At 44.6% G+C, this 17,947-nt stretch overlaps 1 protein-coding gene across 1 annotated transcript in view; it reads right to left on the bottom strand.

Moving 5' to 3' along the window:
* Nucleotides 1–4,504: 4,504 nt before the first annotated feature.
* The window catches only part of PPM1E (protein phosphatase, Mg2+/Mn2+ dependent 1E), a 52,507-nt gene continuing 39,064 nt past the window's right edge, over nucleotides 4,505–17,947 (bottom strand). The window contains exons 2-7 of the mRNA XM_065732047.1: nucleotides 12,463–12,581; nucleotides 8,810–9,009; nucleotides 7,187–7,375; nucleotides 6,282–6,425; nucleotides 5,886–5,979; nucleotides 4,505–5,611 (exon numbers count right to left, since the gene is read on the bottom strand). Coding sequence (XP_065588119.1) covers nucleotides 4,581–5,611; nucleotides 5,886–5,979; nucleotides 6,282–6,425; nucleotides 7,187–7,375; nucleotides 8,810–9,009; nucleotides 12,463–12,581 — 1,777 coding nt within the window. The 3' untranslated portion in view covers nucleotides 4,505–4,580. The remainder of the gene's footprint in view (nucleotides 5,612–5,885; nucleotides 5,980–6,281; nucleotides 6,426–7,186; nucleotides 7,376–8,809; nucleotides 9,010–12,462; nucleotides 12,582–17,947) is intronic.

The following is a 17,947-nucleotide window of genomic DNA, read 5'->3' as shown; positions in this document are numbered from 1 at the left end:
GTGCTGTACAACTCCTAGTTTGAAACTGTTTGCACTTTGTTAATAAAAATGAATGTTGAAATCTGATGTGAAGTGTGAGCTGTTCACGTGTAAAGCTGGAAAAGGGCAGAGTCTGCCTGGAGAAGCAGTGCAGTGCTGCAGAGTGTGACTTTTCTCCAGCAGTGAATGGTTGTGATGCCTGGCTGAGTACAGCACTCTCTTCTGGAGTACAGGTGACTCTTTTTCTCCTCAATTATTTGGTGAAAGTCCATAGAGAACTGTAAAGCTGTGCTTGTGGAAGCCAGGCAGCTTCCCTCTGTGTGCATTCAAATGGGCTCTCCCTGCAGTGGGTCCCTGCTGCAGCTTTGCTGTGGGTTACGCACGCTGGGGCTGAGCTGTGTGCTGTGACTGCAAAGTGTTTACTGCTGCACGGAGTGCTGTGTTATTGCACACAGCCCAATTAGCAGTAATGGCAGAGCTCTGCCTCTTCAGCACTCACCCATGCTCCACTTTACTACAGCCTGAGCTGGGGGCCTATGAAGCACATCACTCCTGGGCTGCAGTGGGCACTTTTTTTCCCAGTGCTCACACAGCTGTGAAGTGTGTTTCCTTCTCCCTCCAGCACAAGGAAAAATCTGCCACCCCGATGAGGACAGCAGCCACCACCTGGTGGAAGTGTCTCTATGAGCTTTTAAAGAAGCAGTCTAGCTTTGGAGCGTGGTTTAAATTACTGTTTTATTAAGATATTGGTAAAACTTCCACAGTTTTTTTTTGTATAAACAGCTTCATAAATAAAATATGGAGGACTAATACATGGTTATAACTATCAACTCATACGTGAACTGTAGAACAGAATTGCAGAGGGAAAGTCCCAACACTGCTAGATGATTAGCTTTAACTTATTCATGTCAAGAACATGTTAGTCACAAACATGGCACTGTGCTGACCCACAGCTGGCTGTGTGCACACAGGGTGGGCTCAGCCAGCTTCCCCTGCTCCCATTTCAGGATCTCTTCCAGAATGAAGGAGAGAACGAAACAAAAGAACCACTCACGAGATGCAGCCGTGACATACAATAGCTGTACTGGTTGAGGTGGGGTTTATATGCTCCTTAGCTTTAGTGCTGGCACGTAGTACAGTGTGATTGCCTGACCATCAGGGACTGGAAAAGGAGACGAACACTTGGAGGTTGCGTTGGTGCTTCGTTATTGCACGATACAAGGGTAGGAAGCTTTTGTTCCTGGGGTCAAGAAGCTATGAATTAAAGATAGTCCTAAATCACAGGCATGAACAAAGCCAGGGTGTCCCCTCCCATGGCTTTGCCTACGGGAGTAGTGCTGAGTGAATGAATTGTGCTGAGACAGCCCCTAATTTAGACCAATCTTGCTCCTTATTTCTTCCTGCAGAGCACTGCCAGGGGAGGGAGGATTTAGTGACGAGAGAGCGGACCTGAACTCCAGCAGTCGTGTATCTGTAGACACAGAAGTGCCCATAGGAGCACGCGCTGCTCACTGACACTGTGCCAGAAACAGAGTGGGGTTCTGTGACCGTGTGCCACCGTAAACGTGGTGTGAGTTAACCCCTCACCATCGGCCTTCAGTGGGAACAGCGCAGTGTGAACCCAACGGCTCCGAGGACAACCAATAAAAGGTAAAAGAAAAGTCACACACACACACTGCCACACACCTTCAGTGCAAACCACCACGGCTTCACAGCTCCCTGCTCTGCTGCTCTCTGCCCCGCAGGCACTGCTCACTCACACCTTCTAAATGTGTTAAGGGAACCCCTGTGACACTCAGGGTCCCCCGGAGCCCACTGCTCAGAGGCAGCAAGGAAAGGAAGCAGAAATGCTTTCACTACACCTCCTAGTTCTGCAGACATTCTCAGTGCGGAAACTGAAAGCGATGCGGGTTGTGGTGATGTGAAGGGATACTTGAGCTCTTTATTGGAAAGAATTGTTCTACACATTCCACCACTACTAAGGTACACAATAGAAATACAGAACACAGCTCACGGACAATCTCAGCATCAACGGTTAATAAATACAATTAAATACTTTAATATTAGCCTAATATTTTTTACATTGTCACCAGAGAGACGAAGTACGAGATACAGAACACTTATTTACTACCAGAGGGGATTATTGCTTACGTCAGCAAGCAGCAAATAAGGGCACAGGATTCTGAACTGAAGAGAACTACTTCCTATCACCAGTGGCATTAAAACACTGCGTTTCACAAAGCACTGCTTTTTTGTCTAGTGTGTAGAATCGAGAGCAGCATATATCTGACCAATAACCACTACTTTAATATTATAGAACTTTAAAGGACTTACCTTACAAATGGTTCCTATCTACTCTATAAATGTGCACTTAGTGACGAGATGAACACTTGCTATCTACACCATGGTTTGTGTTCTGTTGGGTTTTGTCGGCCTGACCACACACGAACTACGATGGCAGATCGTTCTCCTGGCAAGAGAAGTGGTAATGAGTAGCAGAGTTCTCATCTGTGAATCCACACCTAAAAAGCTTCATCCCTCCCCAAGCAGCACGCGTGCAGTCCAGAGCTCTTCAACTGCTCCTGCAGGCTGGGAAGAAGTTCTGCCATCCGTAGCATCACTGTGATCGACTCACACACACAATTGCACTCACACCACTGTTCTCTCAGACACACGAGGCAGCTACAGGATGGACCTGCAATGCACTGTTATTACTGTGAATGATTTAAAACAGAGGCACCACGGGGATGCCCTGGAGTTGCATATTTCACCGTTTCTCAAATTCCCTCAGTAAATGGGACTTGGAACATATGCTGCAGCTAAAGAGAACACGGACAACAGCTCAGGCTTACTGAGATGACAGATAAGAGCCAATGATCCCATAAGGTTCAAAGGAAAAAAAAAAAGTCTGAATAAGATCAAAGGAATCTGAAGCCACAACTCCAACTCCTGGTTTCTCACAGAGCCTCTCACTGCTCAGGAAATTGCTTTTAAAATAGTGCATCAAAGACAGAAGCAGCAGAAATTGGCAGAATTCAAACCTGGCCATCTCTTGGCCTTGGATAATCTCCTGACTACTTAATATTAAAATACTCTGCAAGTGCTAGCTAAATGTAATACTGTTATTAAACTGTTACTGCTGAAATGAATCGTGCAATAAATGCTCACGAAGACCTCCTTTATTCACGCCCCTCCAGCATCTTACTGTAACAAACAGAAACTCGGTGCTGAGTGGAGCTGATGGGAGCAGTCTGCTTACTTACGTCCTCATTCAGTGCTCCTTAAGGGCTCAGCACCACCCCAAGAGCCGGGCAGAGCTGGTGGGCACTGATTCCAAGCCTCATCAACAGCACTCTGCTGATCAGCGCAAGGGCTGCTGCCATCCCCCACTGGTCCTTCTGAATTCAAGTTTAATCAAAGCAGAGCTGTGGATTGGCAGTTTTACCTCCCCTGCTCATAGGCATCCGCAGCATTTCCAGGTGCTCTGGACAGCCCTTCGGACACTGTGGACAGCATCAGATTGCAGCACTAACAGCACCTGAGTGCCCTTCGTGCTGCAGCCCCGTACTGAATTATGCCACTGCCATCTAGAAAGCATTACTGCAACCAAACAGCTCCTGAACTGCTCGTTATTCCAAGCAGTTCTCCAGTCTGACTCAGTGAGTGACAGTACTGAACATCTCCACGGATGTGGTTTCTTTTAAGACCTGAGATGAAGTTACGGTGGAGAGGGGTTGGCTCAAAGCATCAAGCACAATCATTTTTGATCAAAACTAATTGAGAACAGTTTCCTAAACTGACAAACAAGAAAAATGCCACTAAAAGCACCAGAAATATACGAAGCTCCCTATGCTGCACCTCTAGCCATAGGAAGTGTTGTTTTAAAAACTACAAAAACAGTTTGCTTCATATTCCACGTTTTATGTTACAAGAAAAAAAAAATAGGTTAATTATGAGTCTGTACCTCAATGGGAGTCTGAGAACAGAGTAGCAGGAGCTTAGTTTGTCCATTCCTAAGTTACCTGGAAAAACCCTGTATGGCTTTTAGTCTTTTACCTGCAAAAGTGGATGTAACTTTCTGATTCATCTTAATGATAGCCTGAAATAAACAGAAAGCAGAACAGCAGAACACAAAATAACCCACACAACCTGGACTTCTATGGAAACTTCCCCCCCCCCAAATCTAAAAAACATTGGCAGTTCTAAACCAGAACCTTTCTCCACATATTGCTCCATAGATGCATCTCAGGTGGGTTCACCTTCCTGCAGTTTCAAGGGCTGTTCCCTCCCAGTGTCTGCTCCCATGACCCAGCTATTCAGCTTTCCCTGGTGAGTGTGACTGGGTGCTGTGAGTGCAGGTGGCTGTGGCACTGCTCGGGTGGCACCACCACCAGACCTTGTGGAGATTGAAACAACTATATTTGTTAATTCCTAGGTCTATTTACACATGGTTTGAGCTTCGCAGGGGACTGTAGCACACTTCTGAAATGCCCACCTTTTTTTTTTCCCCCCCCCCCCCCCCCCCCCGCTTCCTGACGATGCCAGTTTTATTTTGGGAATGTCTATTTTGGGACTCTGAAGGGGAAACACGAGGGAGACAGCTACATCTTACAGCATCGATGATGGTACGCATCTGCTATACAACGACTTTGTCTCCGCACCAAAAACATGCTCTCACTGTAAGGGTTAGGACTGGGCAGCCCCCAGCACGGGGAGTGTCTCACCAACAGCCGTCGGACGGGCAGGGGCAGAGCCCACCCCTCAGTGTGGGAAGGCTCACGAGCCAGGAGCGCCGTGTGAAGCTTTGCTTTGAGCCTGGCTCCTCGTCGCCTCTTCCCGTTACACGATCGGAAGCGAAAGGACGCAGCTCGTTTTCCCAAGGACTTGAACAGTTCATCTTCCAGCCCAAAGAAGATGGGGGTTAAACCCTTCACCCTGTAGATGCTCTGCCCTGCAGCGTGCAAACTGAGATTGCTCTGTCCACAGATGGATGGTGTGCTCTCTGGTGATTCATTCTTCGCTGTTAAACCATTCATCAGACTTGCATTCTTTGGTATACCAGGGCTAAACACTTGAACTGGCGGCAGGAATTTGGCACTATTAGGCATACTAGTTTCCGTTTTTGTCAGGTCTAAATAGCCTTGATCATCAAATGGGTTAATGCTGGACCCTATGCTTAAGCTAGTTCTATCAGTGAAGGAATCCACTCGTCCTTCATAGCCTAGGTCAGCAGGTGCTGAGCACTGGTGCTGCGGCCACGGCCGTTTGCATTCTCCATGGTTTTCCTTATCCTCCCCATTGTCTTCTTGCCCACCTTGAAAAGAGTTCTCTGTCCACTCCGACTCCTCACTAACGCTGACTGCTGCATTCATGTCCCTGAGAAATACCACAATGACAGTGATGTTGTCACTGGAACCAGCATCCCGAGCAGATGCCACTAATTTATGTGCTACCATGCTGCTGTCACCATTATTTTCCTTTAGATGGTCAGCCACCACTTTGACTGCCTCATCGGGATTGACTGTGTCATAGAAACCATCGCAGGCTAAAATGAGGTAGTCTTCAGAGCCATCTAGGACAGTGGAGGCAGAGTCTGCATCCCCACAGATGTATGGCTTGTGCTCAGCATCCCCTGTGGAAGAACAACACGTACACAAGACCGTGGGTTTGCAGTTGCAGCACTGGAAGCCCTTTTCTTAATGCAACATGGAGCAAGTGGCTCTCTCTCTTCCTCACGTTAGAAATTACTTGCAACAGCCCCTCAAGCTAGAGACTCAAAAACAGAGGTGGGTGCACACAGTTCTCAGTTTATCTTCAGCTGGATTTCAAGGTTTGATTACTATTAAAAACTGGTTTTAATTATAAGGAAAAGGAAGGGTGAAAAAGGAACTGAAGCTCGTTCTTACCAATAGCTCTGGAGACTGACAGGCTCCCATTCACCCTCCAGGCTCCAAACCAGACCACACAGCCTCCAAGTGCCTCGATGCGTTTCTTCTCATCCTAAACAGCAAGACAACCCAGGAGTTGGTTGAATAGAGCTCTCAGTGCTTCCCTCTGGATGCTTCAATAAATACGTGGTGTTTTCACAAACAGCAGTGAGAGGGCTGCAAGCCCCTTGAGATGAGGGCAAAGGGCTTGCACACAAATCCCTACTAGCTTCCAGCCAAAGCAGATGAACTGCAACACACTGCCTCTCTGAGGGGCACTGACAAAATGACACTCAGTGAATCCCATCTCACGGTGATACCTTCAGCTCCCATGGAGAACACTGCCCAGGTGGATTAAAGACAGACCACGCTCACCTCTCGGTCTGGTTTGTGGGGTTTCATCAGTTCCACAGCTTGGCCTCTCCTCACAAGCATAACCTGGGAGTCCCCAAGCCAAGCCACATGTAACATATTTCCTCGGATGAAAGTCACCACCCCGGTGGTCCCACAGCGCAGGCTCTGGATGGGAAAAAGGAGTGCTTGTAGTTTTAAGTAAGACAACAGGAACCATTTCAAAGCACTTTCCTCCTTAACTCAAGAACAGAACACATCGATCTGCTAACGTGCATGCAGCCTGTTCCCAAAGAGAAACAGGGCAGGACTTCTGTTACTGTTCTGAACGTTCAGAGCCCCTCAGAACCAGCGTGTGTCACTGATCTGTGCCCTGTGACTTGCCTTGAAATGCAGGTGCATTGTTTCAGAAGCCGGGCTCAGATCTGCTACTGTTTGAACTGACAGATTCCTATCTGGGGATCAAGTTCTCCACTCACTCCAGGCCCCAGTATGAGTTCAGGAGTCTGAGGAACCAGTCAGTTTATTCTAGCTTTCTCGAGCTAAGAAAGATTTACATTGTAGAAATGAGGGAAAAACCCACAAACCACAATACCCCGAGGACTAAACCTAGTTAGCATACAAACAGAGAATAGCAGCATCCTTCTTAGTGGGCTGGATGTTGTAAGAAGTGCAAGGGTGAGATTTTATGGAACATGAAGAAGTCCACCAGTGGGATCAGCTCTCTGCTGACCTCACGCTGTGCACAGCACAGCATTTAGTGCACCCCTGCCAACAAAGTCTTGTACCATAGTCTGATGTGCTGGAAACTTGTTTTGCCCCTCTCACTAGCATGACGTTCACCCAAGTTTTGGTTGTATTTTTGCTTTGTTTTCTTGGTCAGTTAATACTTCCACAGCCAAGCCTTTGTTTCCCCTGTAACTCATCACCTCTCTGGCCGCCTTCTGGACGAAGCGCTCATCCGTCACCCGGAAAGCTCTGCACAGTGCCTCTGCTGGGTCGTGCTGGAACATCTCCTGATGGACCATGTTCACGTGGAGATGGATGGAGGCATAGATGGCAGCATCCACTCCCCCATGGCCATCAAACACCGCAAAATAGGCTTGCTCTTCTTGGTCCTGTCAGTGGAAGCATAGAGAAAACAACTAGAGGAGAAAGCAACACAAACGGTTAATTGGATTGTCTTTAAAACTTCTGAACTTGAGATTTGTGATGTCCTCTGTGAGCATTCACCAGCATTAAATTGCACTTACAGGCACTCTCCACTGGAACAACAAAGTACTAAGACTGTTTTCACTTCCATCAAAGGGAAGTATGCACAAAAATTCCCAGTTCATTGGGAATTAATTCTACCTGCAAACGGTGGGAGATGCCCTGCAAGAATCACCTGTATAGCTCTCTCAGTGCTCCTTATGTTCCATTTGCTACAGCTCAGTCACTCAACTCAAATAGGAAGTGCCATTCCCATCAAACAGAGCAGGAGTTTTTGTGACTGCTAAAATCACAGAGTGAAGAAGAACATCCAGTACAGTTTATGTGAAGCCTACATCGAGTCTGGAATCCACCAGGGATAAAATGCCAGAACAGTTAAGATGTGAAGCCAGCTAACCTCTGCTTTCCTTTTTTGTCTTTTAATTCTAATCCATATCACTTCAGATGCCTGTTTTTAAAATCCCCATATCCACTCACTCATCAGATGATTGAATGCAATTGCATTCACAAATCAAGTACAGCAAAACCACTCATCTTAGAGTCAAGTTTTCTCTGCTTCCCCTTATCTGTTCAAACAGGGAAACAATGCTCTGCACCCGGAGACAGCAACTCCTGTGCCTATTCATACATACAACACCAACCCACCATCAGTGCCAATTCAACCTTGACAGCCAGCTCAATGACTGGAGTATTTGTACATTGTAATTTTTAAGTAACAGGCTCCAACACAAATTGAAATAAGAAAGCTGACAATTGACAGGCAGAGGAAACATCTGCCTCTGCTTGCATTAATATCATTTAAAGGTAAGAATTTGGATAGGGCACAGAAAATGGTTATTAAAGTGACAAAATGTAATAAAGAATCAATTATGCAGCAGTCTGATCCCAATGGTAAAGCTCTTGCCACTTTCTTCCTCTTGCTACTCCTCGTTGTCCAGTTTTGTATGCGAAGGAAGAGCAAGCATGAGCATTTGATGGCCAATAAAGAGAGGTCTGGCCACAGTTCCACCAAATAACACTACATCATGCTTTCTGCACGATGGCAGCTCACTTCCTCAGCCACTGAGCTAGTGACTGCATCAGGATGGAGAGGATACGTACTGCGTTCCATTAAGTGGCAGATATTCTTTTGTTCTATATACAGTACATAGAAACACAGCTGCTATAACTACAGAATCTACTGAGCTAACTTAGGACCAGGATTGCCTCCTGACATCCCATCTTCCCCAGGTCCCTCACAGGCACGGTTTCCATTCTCACTCCAGAAGACAGCCTAGGCCCCCCGTGAACAGCACGTGTATTCAGCACACGTGTCTGTCTTCCACATCATCTCCTGTTACCTCAAGGTTGAAGAGCACGTTGAAGTCTGGAATGCAGACATGCTTGTCTTCCATTTTCCTCCGCATGTTCTTGATGGCGTGGATGGACGTCTCGTAGTAGCGGTGCGGCTTTGGCTGGAGTGGGAAGTCTTTCACCCAGCTGCTGCAGATCTCATGGAGTTTGCTAAAAACCAAGCGGGCTAGCTTCACTGTCTCAATCTCTGGGGAAGACAGAAGCCACAAAGAAAAGGCTGAGAGCGTTACTGAGAGTTTTCCTCTTGCATACATTACAAAGATGAAACAAAACCATTTTTGCCAAGTAGTTGAGATGGATGTCAGCAGGGAAATCCTGGCTGCTGATACACGAAAAGAGGAAGCCAATCTTACCATAATCAGCATTCATCAGTGAGAAGCTCATTGTTTGTCTTTTTAATTTAAACGTGCCCCCGTGCCTTTGGGGAACTCATTTGCAGAATCAGGAAAAATGAAAAGCAGTGCATTTCCCACAGCATTTGATCCCCTGTGTAGCTCTGTATCCCTCTGTATAGCTCGTGCTATGGCAGCTCTGATGAGGACTTCATGGCCTACAGCATCACACACAAAGCACAAACCACTCCAGCCAGGTGCTGTTTTAGACCAGAGTACCCATTCAAAGCACCACCTTGCTGCAGAGCTGAGGCAGTACAGTAAATAAGCTGCAGAATTAATAGCATTACTTTAAGCTATTCCAGCAGAGTACACATTCAGTAGTATACACATCCAGGTACACTCAGCTTCGTGATATTATCGTCCAATTCATGAATCAAAAGTGTGTCAAAGAAGTCTGCACAAACAAATGAGAAAACTGCAAAGGTCTTACACTTAAGAAAACGTTGTACTGCCACTGTTGACAAATAGACACTTTTAAATGTGAAAACTCAGGCACTTGCAGTTACTCTGAAGCTCAAGGAAGGGAAACAGGAAGCAAGCATCAGAGCTGAACTTACTGAAATCTTTATCTCGACCATTCACTAATGCCAAAGATCTTCACAGCTGAACAATCCCTAAAGGTCAATCATCCCTCACAGAGGAACAGCCCGTCCCAAGGAGCAGAGGAGAGGCTACAGCATCTCTCAGTCCACAGAAATAGTACTATTCTGTCACGACATGGGCTGTAGCAATCTGGAAGCCAAGATCTCTAGGAGCAAATATATTCTGGGTTCTGCTGGTTATGATTTGGTTCAAGCTTGCTCTGCAAGAGCAGTCATTAAGCTGGAAATAAGCTATGTATGTGATCTAAAGGAGTCCTATCTTCTTGGTCACACAGATTAAGAAAATAAAATACAACAAAGTGAGCGATCGTGTCACCCCACCACCACCACCGTAATGCATACCCTCTCCCATAACACCTATACCACTCCCACCAGTGTCACTAGAAATCTCTTTGCTGGAAAACATATTTAAAGAGGGAACACAAGCAGCCTAAAGTGCCCAAATTATATTTTCCAGAAGGAAACTCCATAGACTTATTCTACCTTTTTTTTATTCCAATGGGCATATGTCATGGGAAGCACTGCACTCTTCAATGTCATGAGGCTGTTACAATTCAGAGCATCACTCTGAAGGAAGAATGCAGTAAATGGATTTGCTGTGCTGAGATCCTAAATACCCTTCCCCAGCAGGGAGTACGCATAGTGTCAGCCTCATCAATAACTGCTCTTGAGTTAAAACAGGAGAAAGGCCCACAGAAGTCAAACCACCCCCTCACAGCTGTAAATTACTCATCACTCATTAATGCTGCAGCACTGAGCCAGAGCTGACTCAGCTGTCACTGTGGTTGTGTCATGGAGAATTTCATTTCCCTCCTGCTGCTCCAAAATCCCTGGTGTTGGAGGCAGTGCTTAATTGTACCACTGCTAGTGGGAAATCCAGCTCAGGCATTACTGTTCCTAAAGACCACTGACATGGTTTAGAGGAATATCAGAGTAAAGAATACCAGTAATCAGATTTTGCTTTTTAGCACTTAAATTTTAAGAACTCTTGAAAATTGGGGCAGTGTGACAACAGGGCTCAGAACTCAGGTTTATTGACATCACCAGGTTTTCCTTAATCTGACTCGTCAATGACCTCAGGGTCTTGGTTAGAGCAACCTTGTATAGTTCTGGTGTGAAATCACAGTATTTATATAAAGCCTTGGCTTTACCATGGTCCAGAATACGTTCTCTGCCTTTCTCTCCCTTTTCATATTTTAGTGCCTCACAATGAGTCTGCAAAAGTGTATTTTACTTATAGTACCTTCATTACGATGATTGAGCTCAACATCCTGTCTGAAGTCTCAAACTTTTAGTGTCTGCTAGATACAGCCTGTACACATGCCACCCAATCTCTGTTTGCATCTGTGTATTATGGATTTAAATGGAAATTTCTGTAGGTGTGATTTTTTTTTAATTTTTTAATGGTAGAACTCTTCAGATATTCAGTATGGAGGCTTAGTCAACATTGCCTTGGAGACTGTCAAATATTTATGCAAGTCTCTGAGATCTCAATTTGAAATTAATGAAGGCTGCTCAGCCAGAACAATGACAAATCTATTCCATTTACCTGCTCAGCAGGAGGAGGCAGCAATACCTACTAATGGGAACCCATCACATGTTTTTCTTTTTCTCAGGTTTCCAAAGGCCTCTGAAATATTCACCAGAATCTTCATCTTCAAATAACCAGTTTTATACCTCTTACTTACCCCCAGAAGCATATATTTCTTTTTGCAATTGGGAAAGGAGGGAGTGGACAAAGTGGCTTGGCAACAGTATTTTCCAGATGGAATGGCAGAATTCCTCTCAGCAAGCATTAGGAGCATTTCTCTGTTGTAATGAGCATCCCAGAAAGTTTTGAGTCTGTTCAGTCAGCAGAATTATGAAATTATTTAATACATGGAAAATACACAGCCTTGAGCTGGATGCTGCCAAAATCTTGATAGCTAAACAAAGATATATGGATAAATGGAAATTTTCCTGTTCAGCATGAGATATGTTAGCACTACCCTTTGCTGAAAGTAAAAACAAGTAAATAAATGAAGAGCTGTAGTAAAAACTAAACTTAATCATGAATTATTTTCAGTAATCTCCTCCTACGTATATTTGACTTTCCTTTAAGGATGAAGAAGAACAACTTGTGCCTGCCAGCAAGCAGCAGGACCACATCATTACAAGTGTTTGTCAAGGAATCCAGGGCCACCAGATACAGTCCTAGTCCTTATACAGATGCTCTTAAAGGAGTGACTCAGAGCTGGTCTTAAGAGGAGAAATTAAAAAAAACCTCAAGTACAGCTAGAGAAAGGAACAACAGCAACAAAAAGATAATGGTAAAAGCTGAAATTAGACAAGCTAGGAGCCAAAAACAAGAAATCTTTGACTAAGAAAGTAGCCTCTAGTGCTGTTTGGGTTGGTGGTAAATGCTCTTCATCTTTTTATATCACAATGGAGGATGGACTCTACAAATGAAGCCAGTCCTTGCTTAGCTAACTGGTAGCAGGAGCTAACGTGGGTAAAATCTAGTACCAATCAAATGGTCAGACTAGATGGAGGCACTGGTGAATTTAAAACCTATGAATTATCTGCAAGACACTCTGGTATATGGTGTAGGAGAAAGATTCACACAGCATAAAATCATATGTTATTATGTACAGATGTACTTACGTATAATCCCATCAGCATTGTCCACATGCTTTGGTAAGTAGTGTGCTGAAAGATCACTCTGAAGGACTTCATCTGAAGTTGCTCTAGCTAAAGCAGCAGCCAGAAATGAAGGGCAGTTACTGGAAAAGAGGAAAAAAAGAAACCCATGAAGAGATATTTAGCAAAGCAATTTACAGTCACATACATCAGAGTCCTTTTCTATAGAAAAATTGGAACGTGGACCTTGTCCAAGACTTGTAAACCCTACAAGTCTTTGTCAGACAGCACCAGAATCCCACAGCAGGACCTTCCCTAAGCTTACCATATAGATTTTAATAGCCCTGACACTTTTATTTTTCCCATTTCTAAGGTTTTAATGTTTCTCCCCTTACTTGCTTTTCAAATCTAGACTTGAACACCCCTGGAGTTTATCACACAACCCTTGTGCACTGCATATTTTCTGAGTGTCCATTATTGACTTGTATCCTAAGTCCATTCTGTCTAGCTCCTCCGAAGAAGTGGAGCCAGGATTCCAAAGGATAAGAGCTCTTCAGTTTTCAAAGTTTCCAAACCCTTTCTAAGCAACGCTGAGGGCAAACCCACAGGAAGCACGAAGTCTATGTGCACTGCATAAGGTTAAAAGGGAATTAAGCTCCCTCGTGAATGTTCTCCATCAAGAGTAAAGTGGCTTTAACTCACTGTAGCTTAATTAAACCTGATAAATCCCAAGGTTAATTAATCTATAGCAAACCAAGGCCACTTGAATGTACACCTTCTCATTCGAGAGGAGTTTAATACCCCTTAATTTATGCACACCTTTGTATTCCCCATTTGTCTGACTTAGCTTTTCCAGGTGTCTCTTGCTGATGCAGCCTGAAACCTCCAGTTTCCATTAGTTATCATCAGGGGTAACAATGTCCTGCATAAGACGTGTCTACCATTGCAGGACCACACAGAGACATCAGAAACAGCCCAGTGACAATGGAATTGCACATCAGCTAGTCCAAGGAACAGGCAATGAGCAAATACACCTCCTGAGCCTATTTCTTCCACTTAGGCCCAGGAAGTCTGCACTCATGCTTTTACCAAGGATGGAGAGGAGGCATCAGCATAGAAGCATCCACCCAAGATCCAGAGCATAGAAACTTCTCCACAGAAAGCACGGAGCTGTCAGACTAGTTCTGGAGCCTGAGGAGCACATGACAGCCATCACTTGTGTCCACATTTGATTTGCTGCCCAGGAAGGACAATTGTGCTTGCAGATTTTTGAAAAACCATTTTGCCATAACATTTTTCTGGATAATTGATACCAAATGTTGCTTCAAGCAGCAGGATTATGCAACAGCTTCAGGGAGCATACAGCCTCTGACCCTTGTAATTCAGAATTCAACATATCTATAAGATACTTAAATAGAAGATCAGCAATAAATACCTTTTTCCAAGTGATATCATCACAAGATGAGCTCCAGCCCCCCAAGTAATGCCGAAAGCCACTGGTGCTGTGTTACTGCACCGTCACTAAGAGTATTTCCTAGAATTAGCAGCTGAGTATTCTGCTCACGCAGCACCTCCAGGCCTCAGCAGTGTGCCTGCTAATGAAGCACGACGGCTGGAGGAAATCAGCTGCCTTAGGACTGGCTCTTCCCAGCACAGCACAGGAACTCTGATCCTATTTACATACAGCAATGCCTGGTGGTAAGAGTGATCAGCAGGAGGAACACTGGGACCTCCTTTACTTAGCGTGCACACGGAGGTGATTTTCTATCGAGTCTCGTCTGCCTTTATTTAGCTCACAAAGAACAGGTTTCTCATTTCTATTATTAGCTCCAACACTCCGGAGCAGCAACGCTGGTTGCTGTTCACGTTACATGCAATTTCCATGTTGCGACAAGGGTGAGGGGTTGTGATGCCTGGGATGGGATAATTATGTCGTTGGTTTGCAACGCCACGAGAACAGCATTCTAAAAAAATCCATACAAAGATCATCTATTATGGTACAGCCTAAAAAAAGCACAGCAGAAGAACCCACACTGAAAGCACTCACAAACACACAGGCTGTGTGGGACCTGCAGGAGTCCCAGCTCCCCAGCACAGGACGTGCCCTCAACACCTCAGGGCAGGAAATCTGGGAAGAACCAACTTTGTTTCGTACACTTCAGAAATAAATGAGCCCTCAAGAATGGGAGCTCTGCTGAGAACTGAGGCAGCAGCTGCCAAAAAGGGGATGGGAATGCCACCTCTGTAAGACACAGTCGTGAGCGTTTGCATCTGAAATTTTAGATGTCACTTTTAAGTACCTAACTGACTTAAATACAAAACCAAAACATACATTTACAAGTTATGCAGCTGGTCAGAGCATCTCCTCTCTCAGCTCCAAATGCTATTCACATGTCCCTAGAGCCAGTGCTAGCAGTCTCACACAGGAGCTCTTTATCCAGCCAAAGAGTGCATTCCCATTACAATTCTAAACCTACACACACACATACACAAAAAAAAACCCAACAAACCACTAAAGATGTTATTAGATAAATCAGGGGGCTTTAAGTACATCCTTCCTGATTCTCTGGCATTGTGGGCATGCTTAGAACACCCACGGATGCACTGCAGCAAGCCTGGAATAAATTTGCTAAGGTAATAAATCAAGCCTAAAAGTGGGCAGTTTCCAGCAATTAATTTTGAGCAAAACAGTCTGAAGTGGGTTTAACTCAGCCCACGTTATTATGTTACCAACCCAACATACAACTTATTGCTGATAGCATTAAAGCGGTGAAGAATTCCCAAGTATTTCCTCTGAGCTATCCCTCTGTGCTCTAAACCCAACACAAGGCCTCCTTTAAAAAAAAAAAAAAAAGGAGATGGCAGATTTAAAATCCTCACTGCACAGAAGTTCACCACTGGGGGTTGAGTGACTTAGCAGTTTTGATGGAAAAGGTAGAGAACAATAAATCGGCTGAAGGCTTTCCTTCTATGTCTGGCCACTCTTTGTCCTAATAATAACAGCTGCCTGCCGAAGAATTAATTGCCCTTGACATTTGCTCATCACAAAGCTTCTTATGTAGCCTTTATAGGGCTATGCCATGTAAGCAGCAAAGCAACCAGCTGCAGACAGATGACTTCCTGATTAGCACGACGCAGCATCCCCTTCTCTTACTTCTCAGAGGACTTCAGTGGAACTACTTCTCCCCTTCAACAAACAGAAGAGTGCTCTGGAGTTGGTAACTGCTTTTAAAATAGATTAGGCTTTGAAGTCTGACTTTTATCAGGACGCTTTATCACTGCTATATAAGGAGACAAATGAAGAATCGAGTCCATTGTCTGCATTTTCATCACAAAGGTGAACGTTCAGGCAAGTACCTGCCACATCCCACTGAACAACAAAGACCCACGCTCAAATGATAACTGTTTCTAGTAGTCCTCAGCCGTCCTCACATCTTCCCTAAGACAAAGCAAGCAACAGCAGGCAGGACCCACAAGGGCACAGAAGGTATTTTGTGTCCAGTTGCTGGTGTAACAAAGGATTACCTGTTGGCTGGCTGAAAATTAATTCTTCTGTGACGTTCTTATGTTCAAATATTAATAGTTAACAAGTTATGACCAACCGAAACCAGGAGGGCACGGTCTTGTTTAGCAGAATTGAGAGCAAGAATGTATCTGTCTATTCATGGCTGTGCTACTAGCTCAGGAGCTGACCTTGGACAAATCACTTCACCACTCAGACCTTCAATTCCTCACCTACAAAGAAGGGGTGAGGATAATGTCACTTCCTGGGGGAGATAAGGACGAGGAGGAAGGCTGTAGGATTCAACGTTTATATATGAAATACTCTGAGATTTCATAAGAGCACAAGCAGGGGGAAAAAAATATCAAGATGACACCAGGCAAAGTTTCCAATCTATGTAAGATTTATGTAGCTTTCATTGCTTTTTCTTGCTCCATGTTCTCTTACTCTGCTAGAAGGGCTAAGTGGAACGTACAGACAAGTAAGAGCTCCAGACAGGCAGGTTTTGTCTGATGCAGGCAGCTAGCACACAGTCATAAACAACCACACAAAGTAATCATATTTAGAAAAAACTGAAGCATTTTGAAGATGGAAAACCTGTGAAAGAAATACATCAAAGCTCTAAAGATTTGGTAATGCTGGTGTCCCTGGAGCATTAGCACTGCTGATGGAAAACCAGAGCTACAAGCATGCTACTGCCTCTGACCGAGATACACCATCAGGAGACACTGGTGCTGAGAACACTGCCACTGTCACGGGCTGGTGTAACTGATGAAGCATCACTAACTCAAAGAAAGCAAGAAAAAAATGGGCTGAAACCTAATGATGGCTAAAAGGGTCAGTAAATCAAACCATACAGTGTTCCTGTTACCTCCAGAATCCCCCGACACTACAGAACACCAATTGTTTTAGTTGGAGTGAAGCACGATTTAAATAGAAATGCTATTCAATCTGCTGAAGCACAAAACAAATCCACGGGCAAACAGTATGAAGCATCGTATATAGTTTCACACAGTAATCCAAGACCAAGAACATGACCTGAAAAGAACCAACTACAGCACATTCCCATAAGACCTATAACTTACTGTGTTAGTAAAAGACTTTATAGGGATGACAAGCTAACTGTACCTTTTCCAAAAGGCTTTACACCAGGGATGCAATTTGGTAAACAGCCCTGCGTTAACGTGGCCTGCTGTAAGTTCTTGTTAGAAAGCAAGTTTTGCAAGAATTCAATTTAAGAAAAGCCTAATTTGTCCCCAGCCTGTATTTACAAAACACTCTGAAGTATCATGAGACTTCTTCCAGATGGAGCTTCTCATACAGCCTGGAAGCCCTTTGAAGAAACCTTTCAAGTGTTTATTACTGAAAGTTCCCATGCTGAGAACTGCAGCAATAACGAGCAGAAATTCTTTGGGAAGATCCTTTTGCTTTTTACCCAGCTCTGCTCAGCTACCTCCTGTTCCAGTGGCTATCCACAGAGACAAGGCACAAGCTCAGGATTTTGCTCGTCTCCTAGCATACATCAGAGAGGAATATTCAGTCAAGCAGACCTCAGATCCCACAATTACAGGTGCTATTCTAATTATGCCAAACAAATGCTATTTCCAGCTCCTGTCTCTGAAGGTTCTCCTCTCCTCACTCACAAAGCACCCCTTCCCCCCGAGCTCACTGCTCTGACCTGTGCTGTCCTGCTGCCCTGCACAGCAGGTGAAAGTTTTGAAGCTTATTTAAAGCCTCGTCACGGTGGACAAATGGGTAAGTTTTTCCCAAAACACACTGGAGCTCTGCACTGGATTTTAGCTGCTTCTGTAAGTTACTAAAAAAAGAGATAAAGCAAATAAACAAAAAAGAAGAAAAAAACAACAATGCATTTCTTAAAGGATTGCATAACTGAAGCTCCTTGAGAAGTCATTTGAGCTGGCAGTGTTGAGGCAGTAAAGATGCTTGATAAATCTGTTTGAAGGAGCTGAAAATGTTCTACACAAGGAAGCTGCTATCTATAGGCTT

The sequence above is a fragment of the Cyrtonyx montezumae genome, unplaced genomic scaffold, assembly GCF_038088225.1.
Source record: "Cyrtonyx montezumae isolate F1298 unplaced genomic scaffold, pur_monq_1.0 scaffold_15, whole genome shotgun sequence".
In the NCBI taxonomy this organism is placed as follows: Eukaryota; Metazoa; Chordata; class Aves; order Galliformes; family Odontophoridae; genus Cyrtonyx; species Cyrtonyx montezumae.
This window is presented reverse-complemented; position numbering and strand designations above follow the sequence as displayed.